Consider the following 27,100-nt stretch of genomic DNA (forward strand, 5'->3'; position numbering starts at 1 on the left):
TAATGGGGGATAAGGATATAGCAGAGTCCCTAAATGGATACTTTGCATCTGTCTTCACCCTAGAAGACACAACAAGTCTGCCAACAACAGAGATGTACCAAAGGGATAAGGACAGGGAGCAACTTAGGGAAATTTTCATTAGTAGAGAATTGGTGCTAGGGAAACTGTTAGCACTAAAAAGTGACAAATCCCCTGGTCCGGATGGCTTGCATCCCAGGGTTTTAAAAGAGGTAGCTTATGAGATAGTGGAGGCCTTATGTCTGATCTTCCAAAATTCCTTGGATTCTGGAACAGTCCCCATGGATTGGAAGATCGCAAATGTCACACCACTATTCAAAAAAGGTGGAAAGGAAAAGATGGATAATTATAGGTCAGTTAGTCTCACATTAGTGATAGGAAAATATTTAGAATCATTGATTAAGGATGTGGTAGTGCGGTATTTAGAGGAGCACAATATAATTAGGCCAAGTCAACATGTCTTTACAAAAGGGAAGTCATGTTTGACAAATCTCATAGAGTTTTTTGAGGATATTTCCAGTAAACTAGATAAGGGTGAATCAGTGGATGTGGTCTGTTTGGACTTCCAGAAGGCATTCGATAAGGTGCCGCATAAAAGGTTAGTCCAAAAGATAAGGGCCCCTGGAATTGGGGGAGCATATTAACGTGGATTGGGGAATGGTTAACGGGTAGGAAACAAAGAGTAGGGATAAACGGGTCCTTTTTAGATTGGCGGGAGGTGACTAGTGGAGAGCCACAAGGATCAGTCCTTGGGCCTCAGCTATTTACCATCTACATCAATGATCTAGATGAGGACATCAAAGTTGTGGAGTCCTGTAGCTCAGTGGTTAGAGCACTGTTAGTGCAAGCGAGAGACCTGAGTTCAATTCCAGGCAGGGCGAAACCTTGGGTAAGTTTCCTTACTCCACACGCCTAATAATAATCCCTCCAAAACCCAAAACAATAATAAATTGGTCATTTTCAATCTACGACTGTTTGTGGGACATTGCTGTGCGCAATTGGCTGCCGCGTTCGCCCACAAATATACAGTGAATTCACTTTACAGTGTGTTCTGTGAAGCGCTTTGGGACGTCCTCCCGACGTGAAAAGCACTATATCAAATGCAAGGATTATTATTATTATTAAGTTAATATATCTAAATTCGCAGATGACTCAAAACTAGGAGGAAGTGTCAACACAGAGGACGACATTAAAAAAATGCAGCGAGACATAGATAGGTTAGGTGATTGGGCAGGTCAGTGGCAGATGAAGTATAATGTAGGGAAGTGCAAAGTCATCCACCTGGGTAGCAAAAACAGTAGAGTGGGTTATTTTTTAGAAGGGGAGAGATTGGAATGTGTTAGTGTCCAGAGGGACTTGGGTGTCCTTGTATACCAATCACAGAAAGTTAGTCTGCAGGTGCAGCAGCAATTAGAATGGCGAACAGTATGTTAGCATTCATTATGAAAGGATTAGAGTATAAGAGTAGAGAAGTCTTGCTGCAACCGTATAGGGCCCTGGTGAGACCACACCTGGAATACTGTGTGCAGTTTTGGTCTCCTTATGTAAGGAAGGATGTACTTGCCTTGGAGGGGGTGCAGCGTAGATTTACTAGGTTAGTACCAGGGATGAAGGGGATGAGTTACGAGGATACGCTGACCAATTTGGGCCTATATTCTCTAGAATATAGAAGAATTATAGGGGATCTTATAGAAACCTATAAGATCATCAAAGGGCATGATAGAGTAGATAGTGGGAGATTGCTTCCCCTGGTTGGAGAAACTAAAACCAGGGGTCACAACCTTAAAATCAGAGGCCAGCCCTTTTGCACTGAGTTCACTCAAAGGGTGGTGAATGTATGGAACTTATTACCCCAAAGGGCTGTTGACGCTCAGTCCTTGAACATATTCAAGACTGAGATAGATAGATTTCTTATTGCAAAAGGGTTTAAGGTATATGGGGATAAGGCAGGGTTAGGTTATTAGCTGGAGTTAGATTAGAAGATCAACCACGATTGAATGGCGGGGCAGTCTTGAAGGGCTGAATGGCCTACTCCTGCTCCTACATGTTGTGTTATCACACTCCCTTTTTAGTGTAGTGTCTGAGAATATCTGACCCAGACGATCACACTATAATGGGATTGCCTTGTATATTGAATGCTCAACCAGTCTAATCCAATGCGAACTAAAATACTACCTGCCATTCATCTGTTTATCTATATGCGTTTCTGTACAAATTCTGCCAAGTGGAATAGAACATTTCGATTCAACTCGGCTCTGTGTAAAGAATTTAGTGTTTTGACTGATCCAGTGGGTGGGAAGCATTTTACTGTTAGATTCAATGAAATCTGGCTTGTTAGAACACTCATAGCTCTATGAGTTTAATTTAATAAAAATGAATTACAGTAAATGAACAGGAACTCTATATGACTCTCCACTTGCATGTTTCAGGGATGAGTGGATACAGTTAGCAAGAAAGATTGGACACGTTGGTACTTTTCCCCCTAGAGTTGAGACAATTTAGAGGGGACCTGATTGAGGTGTTTAAAATTATGAAAGAATTTGATAAGCTGGACATTAATGGGCTGTTCCCACTTGTTGATGAGTCCAAAATGGGGGAAGGGGGACATAGATTACAAGATCGCCAGTAGCAGACCTAAGTGAGTTTAAGAGGAATCTCTTTACCCAGAGGATGGTGAGAAGATGAAACTCATTGCTCATATTTCCAATTCCCACAAATAACCTGAAGCTGGCCCCAAAAAAGTTATTTGTGACTCAGAACAAAGTAAGAATTATTGCTTTGCCTAACAAATAATCTGCACCACCAGGGGGCGAGTTTGCTTGCAATAATTCAACATTAAAAGGAAGAAAGAAAAGAGCCACTGGTGAATAAGAAACTTTTCTATCTAACTTTCCATCAACTTAAATTTTATTTTAATTTGAAATGTTTTGTTGAGCAATAATTCAATATAGAATCATAGAATAGTAAGCAAAGAAGGAGGCAATTTGGCACATTGTGTCTGTGCCAGCGCTTTAGAAGAGCTACCCAATCAGTCCCACTCCTCTGCTCTTTCCCCATATCCTTGCATTTTTTTTCCTTTTCAAGTACTGTACCTATCCAGTTCCTTTTGAAAGTTGTTATTGAATCTGCTTCCACCACCCTTTTGGGCAATGCATTCCAGACCATAACAAATCTCTGTGTAAAAAAAAGGTTTCCTATCTTCCCTTCGGTTCTATTACCAATTATCTTAAATCTATATGCCCTGTTCACCAACCCACCTGCCAGTGGAACCAGTTTCTCTCTACCTACTCTATCAAAACCCCTCATAACTTTGAACACCTGTACTAAATTTTCCCATAACCTTCTCTGCTCTAAGGAGAACAATCACAGCTTCTCTAGTCTCTCCACATAACTAACTAAAGTCCATCATTCCTGGTACCATCCTGGTAAATCTCCTCTGCACCCTCTCCAAGGTCTTGATATTCTCCCTAAAGTTTGGTGCCCAGAATTGTACACAATACTCCAGCTGAGGCCTAACTAGTGTCTTATAAAGGTTCAGCAGAACTTCCTTGCTTTTGTACTCTATACCTCTATTTATAAAGCTAACGACCCCATTCGATTTTAACAGCTCTATCAACTTATCCTGCCACCTCCAAAGATCTGTGTATATGACCCCCCTTCTGTTCCTGCACCCCCTTTAAAGCTGTACCATTTTGTGTATATTGCCTCTCCTCATTCTTCCTCCCAAAATGCATTACCCCACACTCCTCTTCATAAAACTTCATCTGCCATGTATCTGCCCATTTCACCAGTCTGTCTATGTCCTCCTGCAGTCTGCTACCATCTTGCTCAATGTTTACTATGTTCTCAAGTTTTGTGTCATCTACAAACTTTAAAATTTTGCTCTAGGTACCCAAGTACAAGTAATGTATGCATATCAAAAAGAGCATACACCATACTGACTCCTGGGAGACACCACTGTATAATTCCCTCCAGTCTGAAAAATAACCATTCACCCTCTACTTTCTGTCTCCTAGCCAATTTCATAACCAAGCTGCCACTATCCCTTTTATCCCATTCAGAATTGTAATTAAAGTATAGAGACTAGAGGGAGTCAGTTTAGTACTCACATAAGAGATAGAACAGACATGATATTGTTATGCAATATTGCTTCATGATGCACAGAACACTTGCTTTTCACACTTACCCCTTTTCATGTACTTTAAATAGAGGCATTGGATCAAGAATTGAATCATTGGATTGTGTTTAGGAGTTAAGTACCTGCTGGATGCAAGTTGGTGTTCTGATGCTAGCTATGTATGGAGGGTCCTTCTTACCTATCAACACAGTGGCAACATCGATGGGAAGACATGTGGGCTTGGAATGATTTAAAATAGAGCCATACACAAAGACAATTTGGAAAGAATTTGGATGGTATTCATATAGAGTTGGGGGTGGAGGTAGAGAAAGAGAAAAAATATGGCTTTTGTATCTTTGGCAGTTGTGAACTCAATGATTTTTTAAAAAATAATCATCTTTTGCCCACAAAATACACAGTCAATCCACTTTATAATATATTCTGTGAAGCACTTTGAGATGTCTCAACAATGTGATAAGGTACTATATCAAATGCAAGGATTATTATTATCATAAAACGAAAATGATTAAAAGTAATTGGACTTTAATTTTCTAAGTTTCAATTAAAGAAGATTGTAGCCAAAGGAGGCTCCTGCCCACCATAGAATATCAGTGTCAATTGGCATCGGATTGGAGTCAGAGTAGGTCAGCCTCTGGGAAGCTGCACAATTTCTTAGTTATGAACCGATTCATATCTCTCACAAATTGGAGCCCACTATCTAACACTGTGAAGAGGTGCTGTCCTTTAGATAAGATGTTGAACCAAAATCCTATCTGCCTGTACAAGCGGACAGTACAGATTCAATGAATTTCTTCTGTAGTCCTGGCATATAATCCTCCAGATAAATTGAAGTGTAACTCATTTCACAGCTGATGGTGGACCAGCGATGTGTAGAAATTGGGTGCTGGGTTAGCCTACAGGCACAGAGTAACTGCACTTCACAGCAAATATCTTGTGAAATACTTTGAGATGTTTCAATGTTATTTAAGTGCTGCATCACAGTGTAACTTTTTTTTCAGGAGTGAAATTACATTGAACAAAAAATGACACTTGTAATATTGGAACTCTTCAAATTCTAGTACATGTAAGTATTAAGTAACAATGTGCTGCATTTATCCGATCTTAGAAGTTATGAAAGGGACTGGAACTTATTTGAAGAGAATTATAGAAGAAAATGTAGCATAATTTTAGGAGAGATTGTCCTACAATGTGTCTGTGGTTCTTTAAAAAATAAAAAAAAGGGTGATATGTGACAGACGTTCAACCTTATATTCAACCTTACATGATATTAAACCTTATAGCTTACCACATGAAATTTTACTGAGATAGAAAAATCTTTTATATCCAAAATATCATCATTTACTTAATCACAGATGCCTGACATTTCTTCTGATCTAATGGTACACCACAAGCTGTATAAAGAAACCCTTCAAAAATGTCAATGAAGAACTTTCAAGTTTGTAATTGATTGCAGCATCAACCCCAGAGTTGGATGTATTGTGTGTGGCGGGAAGCTGAACATTCAATGAATAATGATAGAAGAGGCATTCACTTGGGACTAAAGTCAGAAAGGTGAAGTATTTAGTTTCAAGCAGTCAGCGACTACAAACAGTACCTTGATACATTTCAGACACAATAATTAGGTTTACTCAAAAATGAATTTGTCTATGTCTATAGGAATAGCAAGTCATTGGAAAGCTTCATAAGTTTGCAAAATCAATTCAGGAGCTACTCCGTAATCCTTTGGTTGGCAGATTCCACTTGTTCCGCATCCTGCGGCGGATTAATTTTGAGATCCTTATTTAAAATTTCTCCATAGCCCTGCTTGCTTTGGCTGTTTAATCCTCTCTAATCCTATGTCCCAACCTGCACTGTAATCTCTATGATTCCAGTTTGTACCCCACTACCTTCACTCCATCATTGTTGTTTACCTGAGCCGTCAACTACCACTGATCCCTGGAACTCTTCACAAATCACTTTGCTTATTATCTCTAAGACATCTAAACATGTCTTAAATAGCCAGAAAGCTTTTAGTTGATCACATTCCACTATAAAAACTGTACTCAGGAAGCCCTTGATATTTTCCTTGGCCAATTGGAACTCAGGGCTCTATTTAACTTGAAAATGCAGAAGAAAGTTACTATAGAATACAATATACAATTTATTTCAATAAAGTATCTTTCACATTACGAGGATATCTCAAGGCACTTTACCTGGCTGGGCACCTAAGTTCTGGGGGATTTACTATCAAAGGTATTAACAAAAAAGTGTAGTGAATGTGAATTTGTAGGTTTATAAGTGAATGTAGCAGCCAATTTGCTCACAACATTCTTAAAATTGTTATGGCGTGCCTAAAAGAATTTATAGAAAAATATCTTCAGAATTAAGGCTACATTTAAGAATTTGTCAAATGTTGCATGCTCTAAAGTACTAGATAGAATAAATTTAAACCCAGGTACAAGTGAATCTTAATGTCCTGGGAAAGAATTGTCCAGTAAAAGTCTTGAGAGAGAGTTCCCTGGAACTCAACTTCCGCAGAGGTGAGGAAGACCATGTAAATAGTGTATTTCCAACTTGGGAGGGTGATGAAGAAAATTTAGCAGTATCATCAATAGGTTGAGAAGGGCAAGAAAGGTTGCTTTCACTGTGGGAAATTACCAGATTCTTCATTAGCATCTTACCTGGCTGGATAACTGAGACTGGGAGCTAATTAATGAAGGCAACCAATCCGACTTGCATCTTATTGTTAATAATTAGTGAATTTTTCACTAAATGAAATTATCTAGGGAGAAGGTGTTATTCCTTTCTCTCACTGGGGGTAAAAAAAAATCAATTTCTGTGCTTGTTTTTTTAGACTGAAGGACATGAGCTCCCAATAGAGTTGTTAATGTTTTATTATGCATGACAGAAACTCGTTTAGAATTTCCTTTTATTCTGTTCAACAATCAGTCAATTAAATGCACAATATATAATCCAATCTAATGATATGGATGGGTCCCATGGTGGGTCAGTGGATAAATTCACTGCGTGGCCCAGTACATAACTATGCAGGCCCCGGTACATGTTTTATCCCTGGTCTACTGAGATACTTCAACTTAACTGGAGCAGCAGTGAGAACACTATTACTGACCCAGTTTCCATGGCCCATGCACAGAAAAAGTCTGCCAGGCTACTTTTCTTAATCACAATCTCATAACCTTTACAGGAACTTCATCCCACGGTCCCTTCGCCTCGCTTCCTCTGTTGCCTCCTTCAAGGCCGATCTCAAGACCCTTCTCTTCGACTGTGCCTTTGGTCTCCCTCCCACCTCTCTGCTTTCCCTCACCCCTACACCACCTCTCCCCCATGCTCGGGCCCCGACATCTGACTGTTCAGCACTTTGGGACGTCCTCCTGACATGAAAGGCGCTCTATAAATGTAATTTTGTTGTTGTTGCTGTAAACACTAGATCAGAACATGGTGTTGGTTTGGGCAAACAGGACCTCGGCTTAACATCTCACCCAAAGGACAGCAGCTTAGAAATTATCCCCTCCCATACTATATTGGAGTCAGTCTGGACTATAAGTTCAAACTCTTAACATGGGGTTTGAACCTACAACCTTCTGATTCAGGGGTGATCCTACCAACTGAGCCAGGCTGACCAGGCCAGAATAGATAGCACGATGGCACTGACTTCTTAGGTTTGAACATAATGTTTAGTCACTTGGTACGAGAGGGAGTTTGCAAAATCTACCCCAATTTGAGTCAGTGCCTTTGGATGAAAAAAGGCAGAAAATTGTAGGTGTTGAGGAAAAGAGCCACTGGGGTCCATCTAGCTATAGAAGTAAAAAATATAAAGAATGCTGCACTGTTCTCTTTCTTTTACACACCACTCAGTTGATCTCTGCCAACAGCTATCTAATTCCCTCTTGAACTCGCTACCCCAATCTGACAAAGGAATAAAATCAAGTGACAATCATACAAACTAAGGCTTACAATCTGTCCATGCAGCAAAAGGAAGGAATAATAGTGACAAGCCATTAGTGCAGTGAAGCCTTGCATATACTGATGAAGTAGTACAGGTTACACAGTGTAGCTGCTTTTATTCTGTACCCTTTGCAGTAGATCAATTAGGGAAGCAGTGAGAGTTAGTGGGCATGTGCTTATATCTGTCTCTTTCCATGTGTTCACAATGGGATCCCAGGTGCTTCAGTATGTCTCCACAACTCTAAATCTGTTTCCTGCCCAATTACTTAGTCTCAATTCCATGAAGGATTTCAAAATACCCTATGTCAAACCGAGGATGATCCGGAATGGCTTCTTTAGCTCAGTAGTATAGTTACATTTATATACGTTTCCAAATATGTTATCCACCCACACATCTTGAAAGGAGCTAGATGCACCACTGTTTTAAGATTTAGGCAAATCCACTTCCACTTGGCTGGTATTATTTTAGTTCTTTGGTTTCTTGTTAACATTTGACAACTCGGTAATTAATTTCCTAATCCAGCCAGTCTTTTCTCTGTTCAGGTGATGTCTCAGAGCACATAAGACTCCAACCCTGCCCGATTCCAATATTAGCTATTGATCAAATCTAATAATATTTGTTGCATTTGATATCGTGTCTTTTCATGTGGGGAGAATGTATCAAAGTGCTTCACAGGATTTACTGTGAAGTGTAGTGGCTGTGTATCTTGCTGGTGAAATTAATGGGTAGAGCTACTTTCAACGTCTGAGAGGCGACGCTACAAAAAATAACAGTACTCCAAACAATTACATTTCACATTTGAACAAAATGAATGAAAATAACATAACATTTTTAAAATAATTTTTAGCCCCCCCAAATTACCTACCTTCTTGTGCTACTTCCCAAAGGTCAAATGCTACTCTGAAGGCCTGAGCCACTGTTAGGGTCACAGCTTGTGCCTGGAGTAAAGCAGAAAAAAAGCCAATGGCCATTATTCAATAGACACCATAGAAAGAAAGAACTGGAATGCACCTGATTCATTTCTGGCATCCAATTGATTACCAGCATCTGTGTGAGCAATTCCATCAATTTCCTGCCAAAATATCAATTTTCTTTTAAAAAAGTCATCACAAAAGTGGCCTGAAAATGGCTATATTTATTACAAAATATTCTGATCAATAAAAAACTAATATGAGACCAGTGTGTCACTGCTGGCTTCATGTTATAATTGATGTAGCTTCAAATGTGTCCAGTACACAGGGTATCAGATTCAATGTGAAAAGGAAAGCATTCCCAGCCAGTCTGTTCCTGTAGTGAAGCAAACAGTATTTCTATTTTTAATATGTGTAGGTCACAGGTCCAGCTTTGGGATTTCTGCCCCTACTGTGGACAAAAGAAGAATCAAAATAAATTCTGCAACTGTAGCCTATTTGCAAGGACTCAAGCGTTTTAAAAATCCCTATCCTGGAAATTTTGAAAGAACAACGTGAGTGTGAGAGAAACGAGAGCACAGTGAGTGAGACAGTGGGAGAGAGGAGGAAGAATAATTGTGAGTGTGACAGCAGGCGAGAGGCTGGAGAGCAATTATGAATGAGTGTGATCGTCAATTTCATTTAAAAGGCATTGGGCTTAAAATGACAAATAGAATTCCAAATATGTACTCACCAGTGATCTAAATAAAGGCAGAATAAGTTGTTTTGACTAATAACCAAATGCGCTTGAGATTCATGGACCAGAAATAATGAAAGAAAGCTTGAATCCCACCTTGGCTTATATTTGTACTTGGGTTGACAAGATTGCAATGCTGTGTTTACACTGCTGGGAGCAAAGTGGGTAGCCTAGTTTTAACTCCCCTTCCTGTTCTACACCATTACATTATAATAATAATAATAATAATCCTTGCATTTGATATAGCGCTTTTCACGTCGGGAGGACGTCCCAAAGCGCTTCACAGAATAGACTGTAAAGTGAATTGACTGTATATTTGTGGGCGAACGCGGCAGCCAATTGCGCACAGCAATGTCCCACAAACAGTCGTAGATTGAAAATGACCAATTTATTATTGTTTTTGTTTTGGAGGGATTATTATTAGGCTCTGTGTGGAGTAAGGAAACTTGCCCAAGGTTTCGCCCTGCCTGGAATTGAACTCAGGTCTCTCGCTTGCAAAGCGAGTGCTCTAACCACTGAGCTACAGGACTCCAAATTGGGGTCATTACATTACATTGGGGATGTTCACAAAATCTTGATATGAAAATTTTACACATGCGCAGTGCAGATCTCTGGAGTCAGATTGTATAGGTTTATTTGTAATGTTATTTAGTCTTGTGATCTTCTCATTAATAACCTTTATAAAATGGTCCAATGAAAGGACTTCAAATGACCATTGGGCTGTCACACTAGAGCAAGAGGGGAGCGAATTCAGGTCGAATTGCACTTGCTGAATTTACACAACAGGAAGTGTGTAACAGGGTGCTCCTGAATTCACCTGCTAGTGACTTTTAGCCTCCCCCCACCCTCACATCCGCACCACAACTGGCACCGCCTTCCATCACCTCCGGAACATCGCCAGACTACGGCACTACCTCACCCCTCACGCTGCTGAAACCCTGGTCCACGCCTTTGTCACCTCAAGGCTGGACTATGGGAACTCTCTTCTCGCCGGCCTTCCCGGCACCTCCCTCCACAAGCTGCAGGTCATTCAGAACTCTGCAGCTCGTGTACTGTCCCGCACCAGGCTTCGGGACCACATCACTCCCACCCTCGCTCGCCTCCACTGGCTCCCCATCCCCCAGAGGATTGATTTCAAGATCCTCATCCTCACCTATAAGGCCATCCACGGCCTTGCTCCCTCCTACCTCTCTGACCTACTATCCCCCTACCTACCTGCCCGTACCCTCCGTTCCTCTGACTCCGGTCTGCTCCACATCCCCCGCCCCAATCGCCCTACCATCGGTGGTCGGGCCCTCAGCCTCTCAGCCGCCAGGCTCTGGAACTCCATCCCCCAGTGCCTTCGCCGCCTCCTCCCTTTCCTCCTTCAAGGCCGGTCTCAAAACCTTTCTCTTTGACCGAGCCTTCAGCTCCCCTCTCGACTCGCTTCCCCCTCCTCGCTCCCTCCCTTCCCTCCCCTCACCCTGACCATTCCCCCCTCCTCACTCCCTCCCTTCCCTCCCCTCAGCCTGACCATTTCCCCCTGCATGGGTCCTGACCCAGCTGTGCAGCGCCTTGGGACGTCCTCCTGACGTGAAAGGCGCTTCATAAATGGAATCTTGTTGTTGTTGTTGTAGTGGTAATAATAAGAGTGCATCTACAACATAATTCACTGGCTCAGCCTGATTCATCATGAAAATCTGCCAGCAAGTCCCTGCCAAAATCATGTGATATCAACACAGTATGCATTATTGATCACAGGTAATTCCTCAGGCACAACAGCAAACAGATGGTTGATGTCAAATTGACAGAAAGGCGGAAAGGAAAAGATCCAGGTAATCTCAGACTTCATTTCAACACTCTACTTTCTGATCACACTACATGACTAGTGTGGAGATTGTGTGTGTTTTTTCTCCAAGGCAGAGTCTTGGGTGTGCATGTCTACAGGATATACCGTATAAAGGAGAGAAACCTTTATGCTCAAAATATGTTGACATTTATTAAAGTAAAAAAAATGGTAACAGTGCTGACTGGTAAACCAGACAGTCATGTTTCAAAGCCCCAGATACCTATCATTCAGTTCTGTTTCACTTGATTCTGTGAGATCCTTGCAGTGGGATCAGACGTGTGGGTTTTTTTGTGACTGATCCCCTATTGCCAACAGCTCATTGACACTCATTGGCTGTTTCACTCCATTTCTGAATTCTTTATAACCTATGTTGTACATTATCCTGTGTATTCCTTTTTAAAGGGAAAAGTTAAATTGATCATTTCAAAAATGCAGTTCAGCAAATCATATAGTGCCCTTTATGTAAGATCACATCTTGGAGTAATTCACAAGGACAGGTCTAGAGATCTAGCAAGTGAGAAGTGGGAGGTGGAAGGTGACTGTAAGTGAAGTACATTTTTAGGAGGATTTAAAACAGGGACAAGACAAGGGGTAGAGGAGGGAGTTCCAGAGGCTCAGCTACACATGGTGGTTCAGAGATGGCAGGGAACAAGTAGCAAGTTAACCAAGCAGAGGGGGCAAATTGAAATTGGGCTAACTTTTGCCCATTTTTCTTACAACCATATTTGTTCCCCAAATCACATGCATAATTTAGCCATTACTCTGGGTTGCCAAGTGTGCATTTTTCATTTAATTCAAATCATTTTGTCACACAGTGGCACTTAACACAATGCTGAAATTGAACGAAAGCTATTGGGAAGAAATAAAATCAATGGGCGAAGATTTTGGAGGAAAATTAGTTTTCATAAATGAAACTGAACGGACTATGCAAAAATCGCAATAAAATTGCTGCTCGTTCCTGGTCAATTTGATCAAAATAAATCTCACAGGATTCAATTTCTTGCCTAATTGACTGCATATTTGCGAGCTATATAGCACTGCTAACCCTGTCATATTCATGTCACTTCACTTGCAAAAGAGATCGCTCTTCACTGCTGGAACATTTATTTATTACAAATGCCACCATTAATCTTAAGGAAGGGAAATAAAGTGTGGATTCGCCAGAAAATGCAGAATTCTGTAACTTACAATTTTTTTCTTTGGACAGAGATATGCATGGCATTCCAATGTCTCATTTAGCTGGCTCTGAGCAATGTATGCAAAGACCTTGTCCTGAGTCTTGTCTGCAGTGCAGTACGATATTCTGTGGAAAGAGAAACACTAATGATTAGATTAAATATATTTATTCAGCCTTTTTCAAACACATTTTAAGGTCACATTTTATTGTTACTCACTAAAATTGGTAGTCCTTCAAACAAAAGTCACACGATCCGATTACTAGCAACAACTACTTGCATTTATACAGCGCTCTTTACATGGGATAGCATCATCATGGAGCACTGAGCAATGGTGGAATGTGACACTGAGTCAAGGAGAAAGTGGCAGTGATGGTAGGCATGGATAAAGGGGAATGTCTTCAGATGCAATGCCTCTCAAAAAAGAATATTGGCATCCAAGAAGGATTCTAATGCTCATATTGCTAGATGGCTGCCGGTTAGAGCAAACACAAGGTAATTCTCTGTATGGATTCAGGTAATCCTCTGTACAGCATGAAATACTGCAAGACTTAAGCGAGGACCTAATTTCCAATGGATTTGGAATCTCAGAGCTCTGTCTGATACACAAGGGGATTCTCTGGAGAAAACTCTGTTTATGTCTCGGGTGTTTTCTGGGCAAACAAACATCGGTGACGCAGCTTATTAGAAGTCCCTTAACTGCAACCACAATAACTTCATTCATATAGCACCCTTCAAATAGGATAACGTCTGCTTACAGTGGTGGGTTTGGATGTAGAACAAGATGTGGTTGAAGAGGCAGGTCTTCAGGTGGAATTTAAAGATAGATGAGGAGTCAGGGGGTGGCAGAGGGAGAGTACTAGCTGAAGGTAAGGTGTGGCGGGATTGGTGACACATAGCAGATCTGTGTTAGCTGAGCAAAAAAGCAGCGGAGGAGTGGGATATGTGAAAGGATTTGTGAGGGTGGTGAAGTGGATTTGTTTGGAGCCAGGAAGCCAGGTGAGGTCTGGGGTGATGGATGTGCAGAATTTGGTATGGGACAGGACACTGGTGGCAAAATGTTACATTAGCTGGGCCTTATGGATGGTGGACTTTATGGATGTGAATTGCGGTTGTGCAATTGCCAGCAGAAGCTGTGTCTACGGTAACACTCTGTACTCTGCTTCTTTGTAGCTGAGGAGGAATGCAAGTGGAGGTTTTGAACTGGAAACTGAAGATAAACGTCTCTCTCCCTGAGCTTTGTTGTCATTAAGTATCACAACTTAGCCACTGCTACAGCCGGGTGGACAATTAACTAAACCCAGTTTGATGGCACTGGAGACCGTTGCCTGTGGAAAAATATAGCACAAGCAGGTGCCTTCAGGAGCTGAGCAGTGAAAATAATAATAATAATCCTTGCATTTTATATAGTGCTTTTCACGTCTTCTCAACGTCTCAAAATGAAGCAAATAGTGCTGAGACGCCAATGCAGTCCTGGTGGGGGTTACATTGTTAGAGGTGTTATCCTTTGGATGAGACGTTAAATCAAGATCCCATCTGCGTGTTCAGCTGGATGTTACAGATCCCATGATACTATTTGAAAAGAGAAGGGAGTTTCTTCCAGTTTCCTGGCCAACAATCCCCCGAAACAAAATTGGTCACTCACTCGCGGCTGTTTGTGGGACATTATTGTGCACAATTGGCAGCCGTGTTTCACCCACAAAATACACAGTCACTCCACACAGTATCCCGTGAAGCACTTTGAGACATCTCAAAGACTTGATAAGGCACTATATTGTAAATCACTATGTGATTTTGGAGTCCTGTACCCCAGTGGTTAGAGCAGGTGCCTCGCAAGTGAAAGACCTGGGTTTGATTCCCAGCTTAGACTATTTGAGTTCCAAGTCCCAACGTGAGGCTCAAACCCACAAGCCCTGTTGACTTATACAGACACTAATAATAATGATCTTGACTTGTGCTACTTAAGTGCTAGTTGCTTCTGTCACTGCATCTATTGGCTACAACATACTCAGAATTGACTCATTCTTAGAAATAGTAGTCATTCATCCTGTCTTCCTGTAGATTGTACTCCCTGCATACACTTTAATGAATACCAAAAGTTATGCTTTAACTTTTATTAGCCTAATATCCATTATGATATGATTCAACGCTCACTAAAAGGTCAGCAAGAGTAGATTCAGTTGATTGAAGCAAATTAATCATTGATTTACTCTGTATACAAACGGCATTTTCTTGCTTAAGTTTACAAATCATTATATTTAATACAAAGGGGTGATCTGATCTCAGATGGAATATAGTGGCATTTCCAGTCTTGTACGTTGCAATATAAATATATATTACATAATTTCCTGAGAAGCACTGAGTGTATGAGGAATGTGTCACTTGTGCCTAATCTGCTCGGAAACAGACAGGCAATGTGATCCTTCTCAGGCCCCAAAAGATAATTCTATGTGTATTGCAGCTATCAACATTAGGGCCAAATATACAGCAACTCAGAGTTGCAATTATTAGTCCTGTAGCTCAGTGGTTAGAGCACTGACCTCGCAAGCGAGAGAACCTGGGTTCAATTCCCAGATAGGGTGAAACGTTGGGCAAGTTTCCTTACTCCACACGCCTCTGTTTACTTAACAGTAGGTAGGAATTCAGTTTTTAGTCGATTGGCAGATCACTTTTCCGGGGGTAACAATCTAAAAAAAAATTGGTCACTTCAATCCACGACTGTGGTGGGACATTGCTGTGTGCAATTGGCTGTCACATTTCGCCCACAAAATATACAGACAATTCACTTTACAGTATATTCTGTGAAGCGCTTTGAGACGTCTTGAAGATGTGATAAGGCGCTATATCAAATGCAAGGATTATTATTATGGTTGCAACTTTGCTTTGGTAACTATGAATCGGACATGTTCGATCACATTGTGTGTAAACATCTATGATTTATAGAATTGAAAGTACTGGAAAGATCAAACTAATGCTTTGTTCAGGCTGCTTTTGCTTTCAGCAGTATACAGTAGCCATGTCGATCAGGTTTCATCCTTACTTTCTGCTCCAAGTTGCATTGCATCGCCATTATAAAATAAGTATCACCAGATTGTTGAGTTTCACAGAGCAACAAAATCAGGAACTGGTCTTTTAAAGTGGGGAATCAATTCTTTTGTAACATTTTCAAAAAATTGTTGAAAAGTTTGGGCAGATAGTGAGCTGCCTAAGAGCTTTCAGCAGACACAGAGGAGACAGTCCAGTATAAAGTACATTACAATAAGCCTGTTCTTCATCTTTGAATATCAACGAATAGAATATTCATTACAATTCATTACGTTCATAAACATACTCAAGCATCACAAAGCCACGTAAACATACACAAAATCATATATTTGGTGACCAACTCGTAATATTTTGATATTGTCACCTACTCTGTCAGAATATCACCAAGTCTGCAAGTCACCCAATTTGTATTATTATAGTCCATTAAATGGGTGTCCTGGCCAACAATCCTCCAGATAAAATCTTAATAATAATCTCTGCATTTCATAGGAAACCTTATCACATTGTTGAGACGTCTCAAAGTGCTTCAAAAGATGTACTGTAAAGTGGGTTGACTATATTTTGTGATCTTGTGAAAGTAATTTTCAAACTGAACTATCCAGTTGTTCGAACACCCAGACTCTTAACAGCCAGAGGCTTACTGCTGAGTGATGGTATATGACTATAGCATGAGGAGAAGGTAAATGGAGTTGCCATAACTACCAGCAGGTCCGAGTGGCACGATAAGTGCGGGCTGAAATCTGATCTTCAGGCTATTACAGGCTTCTGAAAGCTCAATTAAAAATGCTTTTTAGCGCCACTCTCAGAGACAGAGCAGCCACATACATTATAGTGCACACAAGAGACAAGATGTGAATGACCTGGAATCAGGAATCCAGTACATTTATTGTCGGTTCAACGCAACATTAATGTTCCTTTTTAAAGAAGGTTTTAACCCAATAAAGGCCATGAAGGAAGACACAAATTCACATGGATTCACAGGGAAACATCTGAGTGTTTCCATTTGGGTAAAAGGTGATAATGAGGAGAATGGAAACAAAAATATATCGGGAAGATTGAAAAAACACAAGCAAAAATATTTAGTTTTATTTAGAATTTGTTTAGAATCCATGTTCTGGGTGCTGGACAGCAAAGCAGTGTACGATGGACTGAATGGCTTCAGATCCACGTCTGCTTTCCCACAACCCTACATCTGCCGCCATCCATGTGTTCAGCTGTGTGATTATGGGGTCAGATGGGGGGAGAACACAGAACATTTCCCCAGCAAAAGGAACCAGAGGTGAAATCAATGCAGAGTAAGTCACCTCAGGCTTTTCTCCTCTGAAGTACTCTAAAGATTGGTTTCAGAGCACTCTGTGAAATCCTGCCCGCCCAGTCACACAAAGGGGCCTGACACAGGAAAATTCTTAAAGAAATTTCTCGTTAGCAACCCGGAAAGCACAAGAAAAAGAGGAAGAAGCTATATTTAAATTTCGCAAAGTTACTAGAATGTAAGCAAGTATGTTGTACTTAAAGACGGTAACAATTAAAGTAATAAAAGGCAAATGGCGAATGGAGAAGGGAAGGCTAGGTAAAAATGTTTAAAAGATTATGGAGTGAGATTAGTAGAGTTTCGTAACAAAGTCAATAGAAAAGTAGAGCAAAGAAGAAACCATTGTGTTTTTAGCAGTTAAACAATCCCATCAGGTATAAAAACAACTACTGCAACTATCAATAAAAATTCAAGTAACAATTGGTGAAATATGAATTAATCATTATGTTTGGGCCTGGATTAAGCATGTCATAAAATATATTTCTGGGCTGGGAAGATTGTGTTTTTTCTTTGGCTGATCAAGCCCATGTACAGTCTTGTTATAAGGTACCACAGGTTCAGTTACTTATAACGTAATAACAGAATGGATCCATAAAGTGAGCAGAGCTAGGGCTCTGCAAAATCAGTGGTGATCCTATAAACCCCTGAAGTAATCATAAGTGGCCCCAATGTAACGCACCCTGTTTACAACGAGGTTTCATTTCAAGGATCTCAATTCCTGTGTTATAACCATTTATGCCATATAAAACAACAAAATCAATTCTGGTGAATTATAAATGACATTTTTTAAAGCAATGCATTAGGACAAGCTGGTGTAGCTGGTGTAGTTATTACATATTCCTTGAATAACACACCAAATGCTTAAACCTTTCACCCACAAAATATACAACACCACTGCCACCAACTTGGATTTATATAGCGCCCTCCACGCCGGACGGCGTCTCAGAGTGCTTTACAGTAATGGGTCCCGGGACCGAGCCAGGGAAAAGGGGGCGGAAAGGTGACCAAAGGCGCGGTCAAAACGAAAGGTCTTCAGCAGAGACCTGAAAATGGGAAGGGAGGGAGCGAGATGAAGGAAGTGAGGAAGGCAGTTCAAGAGCCTCGGGGCATAGTGGCTGAAGGCACGGCCACCAAGGGCGGAGCGGAGGACTCGGGGGACAAGGGGGAGGCCAGACCCGTTGGAACACAGTAGATACAGTCAATTCACTTTACACTGTATTCTGTGAAGCCCTTTGGGACGTCTAGAAGACATGATAAAACCCTATATCAAATGCAAGGATTATTATTATTAAAAAGAACACAAACAGTTACCCCAGTGGTTCGGAAATAAGGTATTGATTTGAAATGCAGCCGAACGGAATCATTGTCTAGTGAAGGTTACCAGTGTCATCACTTCACCCAGTTCAAGCATTGAATTCTGAAGACAATGGGAGTAGGACAACATCTTTAAATCTTCACGTTGTAAGACAAATGTGTTTTAAACTTGGCAGCTTCGGATGAAAGCTCAAATTGAAATATTGAAGGGGAAAAGTATTGTAATGGTGAGTCTGGGAAGGGGAGGGTCATAATTTATGCTCTTTTTACTTTGCTGGAAATTGCTGTGGATTGGCAAGCCTGATTTATATGTTTTCTCTTCATTGCATTTGCCCGGGGCTGTTAACACATGAAGACCCAACAGCAAGACTCAGTGCATATGTGATGTTGACCATTGAGTTTCTCCACTCATAACTAATACAGTCTAAACCCTCTGCATGTTTAGCTCTCTGTTCTCTTCAACAAAATGGTCATCAAACTTACTGACTATTATTATTTGTCATGATGATGGAACCTATAGTATGTAGTCGAGAATAGCTATCTAACCCTTCCCATCTCCATCTTGATCATGATCAAACAGCCTGGTAATAAACCATCTCCCAGAAAATCTACACCTACATTAAACCAAGAACTGTCCCCCAGTTCAGGTGGGCATTAAAGATGCCATGGTAATGGGTTTCCGTCATGTACCAGATACTTGGCTGACTAACAAAAAAATCCAAGACACTGTTCAAAAAGAAAAGGGTGTTTCTCCCAGTAATCAACAATCCCCCAAATTAAATTGATCATTCACTTTACGGCTGTTTGTGGGACATTTCTGTGTGCAAATTGTCTGTCATGTTCACCTACAAAATACAGTTACTGCACTTTGTAGTATGTTTAGTGAAACATTAGAGACATACTCCTGATGTGAAAGGCTCCATATCAAATGCACGGTTTTTCACTATTACCTAATATCCTCTTGAGTTTCCATTGCTTTGAATCTTATAATTCACCAATCCTACACTTTTACCTTCTCTGCACAATTTATGAACTTGACCTCTATGGCAAATCTAATAATTCACCTTGCAATACATCTACTGAGGAAAACAGACAGCAGTGGAGAGATGGAATTTTGCTATCTGGCCCATGTTCGTCTTTTGGAAATTACCAATTTCAATCAACCATTCAGGCCGACTGAGAAGATTAAATTAGCACTTCTCAGCCCTCCTGTGAATACTGTCGATTAGGTACTAATGGATTGTACATTAGTTGAGGCCAGAGTTAACAAGCTCTTAACAAGCTGATTTAAACCACATTGGTAATATTTTCGTTAATCTCCAACTTCTGAGCTGCATTTTTTCTAATTAGCCATAACTATTAGTACATTTAGATTAATAAAATTCTAACAGTGTGCTGCTGGTTTTAATAAAATGCCCTTCTTAAGCTCCACTTGAAATCTCACGGATGCTAAAACCTGAACTGCGGAACAATTTGTATCTGTATCAAGAAGTCCGAATGGCCTTATAGAATTAGAATGTCCTGGTGTCATTAGTTGAGTTACATAATTCTCTTTGTTCCCAACATTTTAATGTTCCCGATCTTAAGAGCCTATTCTCGTGCACTGACTTGATATAACGAGTAGAGGCTTTTGCAATATGTCTTAAGGTATACTTAATATACGTGTATGGTTAAAGCATGCTTACTAATTGAATGGGTAACTGCATTCTATCATGCGATACAAAAGCAGACAGTACACAGTTATGGTACATTTCAAAACCAACCAACCACTGTTGCATCAGTCCTGAAAGCTCAAATATTATTTATGAAGCTGGTGTTTGGATTGTCATTTATTATTAAATACCCAATCTCTCACAACCCAGAGGTGTTGGCAAAGTGTCCATAAACGAGAGTACAAAATCCGAATAAACCCATTCTCAATACTCACTGGTGCAGTTCAGTTGTCGCCACTCCAAGCAATTTGTCATAAACTGAAACAATTTATTGCAGGTCTGAGGCTAGGGAGGTCTACATCTGAATTCTCATACCCGGACAACTATACCAGAATAATTCTTCATTATATCTTGTATTTTATTGATGCTGAAGACCAGCAAATACCAACAAATACCAGCAAATACGTATAAAGTAATTATCCTTGCATTTAATGCAGTATTAATGCAGTATTAATGTTGTCACTGTGCCTTATTAATGTTGTCCAAATGCCTCAGAAAATTTCACAGGATTTACTGTAAACTGTGTAAAGTGTATTTTGGTTCACAATGTCTTGCTAACAGCCATGAAATCACTGACCAATTTTTATCTAGAGGATTGTTGGCTAACACACTGGGAGAAAATCTTTCCTCTTTTCGAATTGTGCCATGGGATCTTTAATGTCCAAATGAACAAGCAGATGGGACTTCGGTTTAATATTGCATCTGGAGGAAGGGCATGTAAATAACTAAGAACGAGCTCGCTAAATAACAAATTAATTGCATGCCACATATCAAATTTCAAACAAGTAAGGAAAGGCTGAAGATAAATATTTTGATGCAAGGATTCAGTACATCAGTAATATTACAGGCAATAAAATAAATGGAGGATTCTTCACGTTTTGCAAACGTGTCTATTTAATAAGGAAAATTTCATGCACTGACATCCAAAATCTGCTAAAATAAATTGAAAGAGATTAAGAGATTATTTTTTGCTCACTGAGCATAGATAAAACCAAATGCTGCCACTTATTACAATCGCTTTAATCATATCTATAAAATGCGCAAAAGATAAACATAAAATTAACACCATATTTTAACTGAGTTCAAGGAACATCATCTGTTAGAGGGGCTCAGAAAATAAGTATATTCCCTGGATCTGAGGTTAATGGTGATATGATTGTAGACATATCCTTCTCAGGGAACTGATATTCACCCACAAAACATACAGTCACTACAATTTACAGTATATTCTGTGAAGCCCTTTGGGATATCCTCCCGACGTGAATACACTATACCAAATGTAAGCATTATTATTATTATTCTAAGTTAGCCCCAAGATGACATGCTTAAGCAACAGGTGTCAAATATGCTCTCTTATTTTGGTTGTGTGCGTGCGTGTGTGAGTGCATCATGATGCTTGTGCCTAGTGTAATCTCTTCCAAGATACCTTGTATTGCTACTTCTCTTCTTCCTTTCAAAAATCTATCACTTCAAATCATACTTTCAATAACCTCTAAACTTCACTGCTTATAGCTTATCATTGTCTTGCAATAAAGATATTAAATTGCTTACCAAGTTTTGTGGCAGTGTTGACTTTGGAGGGAGGGCAATAGAAGTAGCTATTTATTATAGTTACTGCTTAAAGTTTGACATTGCTGAAGAATAAGGATATGAAAGAAATTAATAATAATGGTCCTTGCAATTGATATAGCACATCACGTCATTGAGATGTCTTACAGAACTTCACATCAATGCATGATTTCTCACTGTCTTCATTTATATGGACATCTCATAGAATTAAGTTATAGAAAACTGCTGTGCCCTAACTCAAAGCAGTTTACATGGGATATTACATTCCTGTGGCTTGAGAGAAGATCTAAATGCCTATGTAAGGTTTATCTGTTCTTGACACGCTGATAAATTCTGTGTAAAATGAATCATCGTTGTAGCATGAAATTATATCAGTCTCTCCGTAAGCTGTCAGAACAGGTAGTCTGATTTAACTGCTCAAGAAAAAAAATTAACCCAGAACAGTTGGGCAATAGTAGTGTCAATATTAATAATACTAATCCTTGCATTTGATATAACGCTTTTCACGTCGGGAGGACATCCCAAAGTGCTTCACAAAACACACTGTAAAGTGTATTGACTGTATATTTGTGGGCGAACGCGGCAGCCAATTGCACACAGCAATGTCCCACAAACAGTCGTAGATTGAAAATGACCAATTTATTATTGTTTTTGGTTTTGGAGGGATTATTATTAGCCGTGTGGAGTAAGGAAACTTGCCCAAGGTTTCACCCTGCCGGTAATTGAACACAGGTCTCTCGCTTGCAAAGCGAGTGCTCTAACCACTGAGCTACAGGACTCGACAATAGACATTGTAGAAAATATTTGGTGGTTGTTACACTGTTCTTTAATTTTTACCTTCCAGCCTGGCTCACATGTTAGATCAATAGAATTGTTTATTTCAGAATCATAAAAATTTAAACATTTTTGCACTTTGTTGGCATAAGCTCTTCTACCCTTTAATATTATTTTTCCTCAATTAGTTATTCAATGCTAAAAAGAAACTGCAAATAACATTTTTGAATGTTCTCTAATATTCTAATTGACAATGAGGATCATTAAAAACATTAGTTAAACCCGGGAACTAATTATAGTTTAGTGCATCAAAAGAACATTAGGTACAATGAGTTTAGTCATTGACAGATCTATTGGATAACAAACGCATTCATATGAGCACAAGTTTTTATAAGATGAATAGTTTAGGGTTATTAGATTAAAGAAAGATACAATCTTGTGAGTAATTGAATGGGTAATCTAGATGGATCATTATTCTGTCCCTGCCTGTAATTGTTATAATGTTCCCTGGTCAAATCAAAGATACATGTGTTTTTTTTCTGCATCAACAAGTTCCTTGCATCAAATATTTAAAATACAAAGTAGTCAATGTCCAGAACATAACTGGTAGCTGTGAATATATTGCAAGACAATAACAATATAGGCCAAATAAACATTCTATTTAAAAAAACACGCAGCAGCCAGAGGTCAGAAGGTTCTGGATTCCAGGCCCACATCAGGTCTTTGAATTCACGTTATCTAATATGAGACTCAGATACAGGAGGAGCACTGCATTGTTGGGAGATGCCATCCTTCAAATGAGAAGTTAAACTGAGGTCTCATCTGTCTGACAAGATACCATAACAACTACAACAACAAAATTACATTCGTACAGCACCTTTCAGGTCGAGAGGATGTCCCAAGGCGCTGATACCCGAAGGGGCCTATGTAAATGCAAGTTTTTGTTGTTATTGTTGATAAGGTGGAAATCAAAGATTTTTGAAAGAGTACAGAAATTAATTCTAAATTTGGAAACTTTTTTTATAATTTTTAAAATATTGGCTTCCAAATTAAGTCTGAATTTAAGAATTTTCCACTATTCTCCACAAATTAAAATTTTAAGACAAACTTATCTTAGTCACTAAGACTAAATCACAAAGTTGGTTCAAGAAATACCTTTAGCCCATCTGATCTCATCCTTCCAGAACTTCCACCCTACTGTCTTCCCATCACTGAAACAAACTGCTCTCTAAATGAGTCCAGTATCTTGACCCCAGCCACACCTCAACCTGCAATCTGTTGCTAATTACCCTTGGCGTAAAGAAAAATTCCTTTGGATGAGACATTAAACCAAAGTCCCATCTGCCTGTTCAGTTGGACGTTAAAGACCCCGTGGCACTATTCAAAAAGAGAAGGGAGTTTCTCCCAGTGTCCTGGCGAACAATCCCCCCAAATAAAATTGGGCCACTCACTCCATGGCTGTTTGTGGGACATTGCTGTGTGAAAATTAGCTGTCACATTTCCCCACATAATAGTCAATTCATTTTACATGATATCCTGTGAAGCGCTTTGAGATGTCTCAATGGTGTAATAAGGCGCTATATCAAATTCAAGGATAATTATTATTATAACAACTTCTTCATAATTATGGCATCTTGTTCTACTATATTGGTGCATTTTAAAGTATTGTTCTAGGTTTCCCTTTTGCAACCCATTTAAAATGTCATATTCCTCTGCAAGTTCGCCTGTGACGCCTCCTTCGAGACTCGAGTCCTATCTGGTCTAATTTATATTCATCGTTCACAGAATGTTCAAGCCTCTGGACATTATTTGAAAACAAGCAGGAGGGATTGAATGGGGGAAAGGTACTGTTTCTCAGTTACACATACTTGCTTTGATAAACCACAAATAAATGATAAACCAGAGCATAAATGGTCTGTTGAACTGTTCTGTTATCCAACAATTACATGCGTCATCTATGCATTATTTTCTGAGCAAGTCACAACTTTATGGACATTCCAATGGCCTCTGTAGCAGAACAGATTCTGAAATAAAATATTGAAGGATGCATTGCAGTGGTACATGTAAGTTGTTCAGAGCTTAATTATTCAACACATGGCTGTGCAAGAAAATATATTAATATATTTTAAAGGAATATATCATTGCAGAAACATTTTAAGCTCAACTGAAAACTATTAAGAATGTTTTAAATTTTCCACTAGAAGACATAGAAGCTAATTTTGCACAAGACTTTATGGATTTTTAAACATTACAATTTAAGATTTGCTGATCGGGATTGAAAAACACTCCTCAGGAAATGAATAGCAATAATCACAACTTACGGCTGGGAAAAACAGCGTGAACTGTATCTCCAGCAGGGAACCCATGTGTGTCATATCAACTCCCAAGACCTTCAGTCTAACCAGAGATTGCCTTGGAGCCAAGGTCTCACAGGTCGTTCACACCACAAGGTGCTTTTTCCCAGCAGGAGGCAGTGGTAATGCTACCAGTTTCCTGAGAAGCATTTTCTACCCCATTGGCAAGGCTTCAACATTCAAAGAGGTTAAAATCTGTTAGACACATGTGAGAAGCAGTTAAAGAAGCAAAAGTGGCCATACTTACTGATGTTTCATCATAATGTGATACACTTATTGTTTTGTGAAAAGGTCAACTCCCTTTGAGATGGCATACTAAAGCTTCCTATGCAGCTGTGAATTAAAAGCCAAGGACCTACACTGTTCAGCATTGGAAAAATCACCCATTAAGACAGATGGACAAAGTAGAAGGTCACGCTTATAACATAACCTGCGCTTTCCCTCAAATAAGTATTGTGAGATCACTTTGTCATTGCCAGAGTAGGTCTGATCTGTGGAATAATAATAATAATCCTTGCATTTGAATCACTTTGTCATAGCTAGAAAAGGATTAGTCTGTGTATTTTCTCAGATGAGTACTGTGGAATCTTTTTATCTTTGCCAGAGTTGGCCTAGACTGAACCAAGGCACAATTTCAAATGCAAGGATTATAGGATTATTGTAATATTAAAGCTCAATTCTGGAACATCATAGTGAAATATTCAGCTTCAGCAACTGGCGGAAAGGTAAGCGCTTCTTGAAAAATTGCACAGATCTTTTGAGATGTATTTGTCCACAAAGGAACTTAATTGTAGAATTTGACCATTTGTGCAGATTTGTTCTGTGTGATTATCCAGAAGTAGATAAAAAGTTTGCTTCACTGTTGGCGCTGCAGAACATTGGTAATCTGTCCAAAGGTCAAAGACTTTGCTATGCCTTGGCCACTCTGCTGCTCTCATCAACAACAAACAAATTATACTTGTATAGCACCTTTCACAACAGAATACTCCCAAGGCAATCTTAATAGCACATGTGTTTCTGGATTGACAAAGATTGACTGGGAATAATTCTGCTGCAAAATAGTTCTGAGGCATGTACTGGAACACAATTTATTTTAACACTGAATGCTGTAGAATGCAAATATCATGATGATAATGTGTGAATTTGTTATACCTGTTTTCAAGGTAATGAACGATAACAACAACAAATGTATTTATAGAGCGCCTTTCATGTTGGGAGGACATCCCAAGATGCTGGACAATCAAGGGGTTGCACCTGAGCTGGGGGTTGGATACAAGAGGGATGGGACAAAGGGGGTGGGGTGGGAAGATGACCAAAGGTGAGGTTAAAGGAGGTCTTGAGATGGACCTTGAAGGAGCCAAGCGAAGAGGTAACGTGAAGGGATTCAGGGAAGGAGCTCCAGAGATTGGCAGTAAAAAGGCTAAAACCCCAACCATTGATGGTAAGCCGGGCGAGGGAAGAGTAGGGAAGACCGGTGAGCAGAGAGTTAGCATAATCAGCATGGAGGTGATAAACGCATAGATAACGGTCTCAGCCTAAGGGGAGAGACAGTAGCAGAGGCAAGAAATATTGCAAAGGTGGGGGAAAGCTGAATGGGTCAAGGCACAGATATTTGGTTTAAATATCTTTAAACCTCCCTCCTCCTCTCCCTCATTAACACACAGCTGTAACCAGCTCTCTCCCTGCTTCTGTGAGTTACTGGACAAAACTACAGGAGCCAAGATACTGAATCTTTGTGCTTTCTCTCTTCAACCCCACCCCACCCCCCAAGCCCCCACCCCCAAGCCCCCACCCCCCAAGCCCCCAAGCCCCAGCCCCAAGCCCCCAGCCCCCAGCCCCCAAGCCCCCAGCCCCCAAGCCCCCAAGCCCGCAGCCCCCAAGCCCCCACCCCCCAAGCCCACACCCCCCAAGCCCCACCTTGAGGTTTGTGTGCATTTCCTACCCCGCTCATGCTCACACAGTATTTAAAAAAATAATACTAATAATTTAGTCACTCAATCCACGGCTGTTTGTGGGACACTGCTGTGCGCAATTGGCTGCAGCGTTTCACCCACAATATGCACAGTCACTACACTTTACAGTATATGCTGTGAAACGATTTGAGATGTCTCGAAAACATGATAAGGTGCTATATCAAATGCAAGGATTACTATTAGTATTAGTATTATTTTTAAAAGATGATTGATTGTCAAACAAGATATTGAAGTTGTATTAGTTTACTAAGGCGGAGTGTACATCCAAGTATAGTGATGCTGTCAGCGTTAGAGG

At 40.0% G+C, this 27,100-nt stretch overlaps 1 protein-coding gene across 2 annotated transcripts in view; it reads right to left on the reverse strand.

The window, feature by feature from the left end:
• Positions 1 to 27,100, reverse strand: part of si:dkey-71h2.2 (low density lipoprotein receptor adapter protein 1-B) — a 97,866-nt gene that overhangs the window by 11,676 nt on the left and 59,090 nt on the right. For both annotated transcript variants that reach the window (XM_007903259.2, XM_007903262.2), the window contains exons 4-5: positions 12,766 to 12,880; positions 8,968 to 9,040 (exon numbers count right to left, since the gene is read on the reverse strand). In XM_007903259.2, the coding sequence (XP_007901450.1) occupies positions 8,968 to 9,040; positions 12,766 to 12,880 (188 nt within the window). The remainder of the gene's footprint in view (positions 1 to 8,967; positions 9,041 to 12,765; positions 12,881 to 27,100) is intronic.

Source organism: Callorhinchus milii, unplaced genomic scaffold (genome assembly GCF_018977255.1).
Source record: "Callorhinchus milii isolate IMCB2004 unplaced genomic scaffold, IMCB_Cmil_1.0 Scaffold3, whole genome shotgun sequence".
NCBI lineage: Eukaryota > Metazoa > Chordata > Chondrichthyes > Chimaeriformes > Callorhinchidae > Callorhinchus > Callorhinchus milii.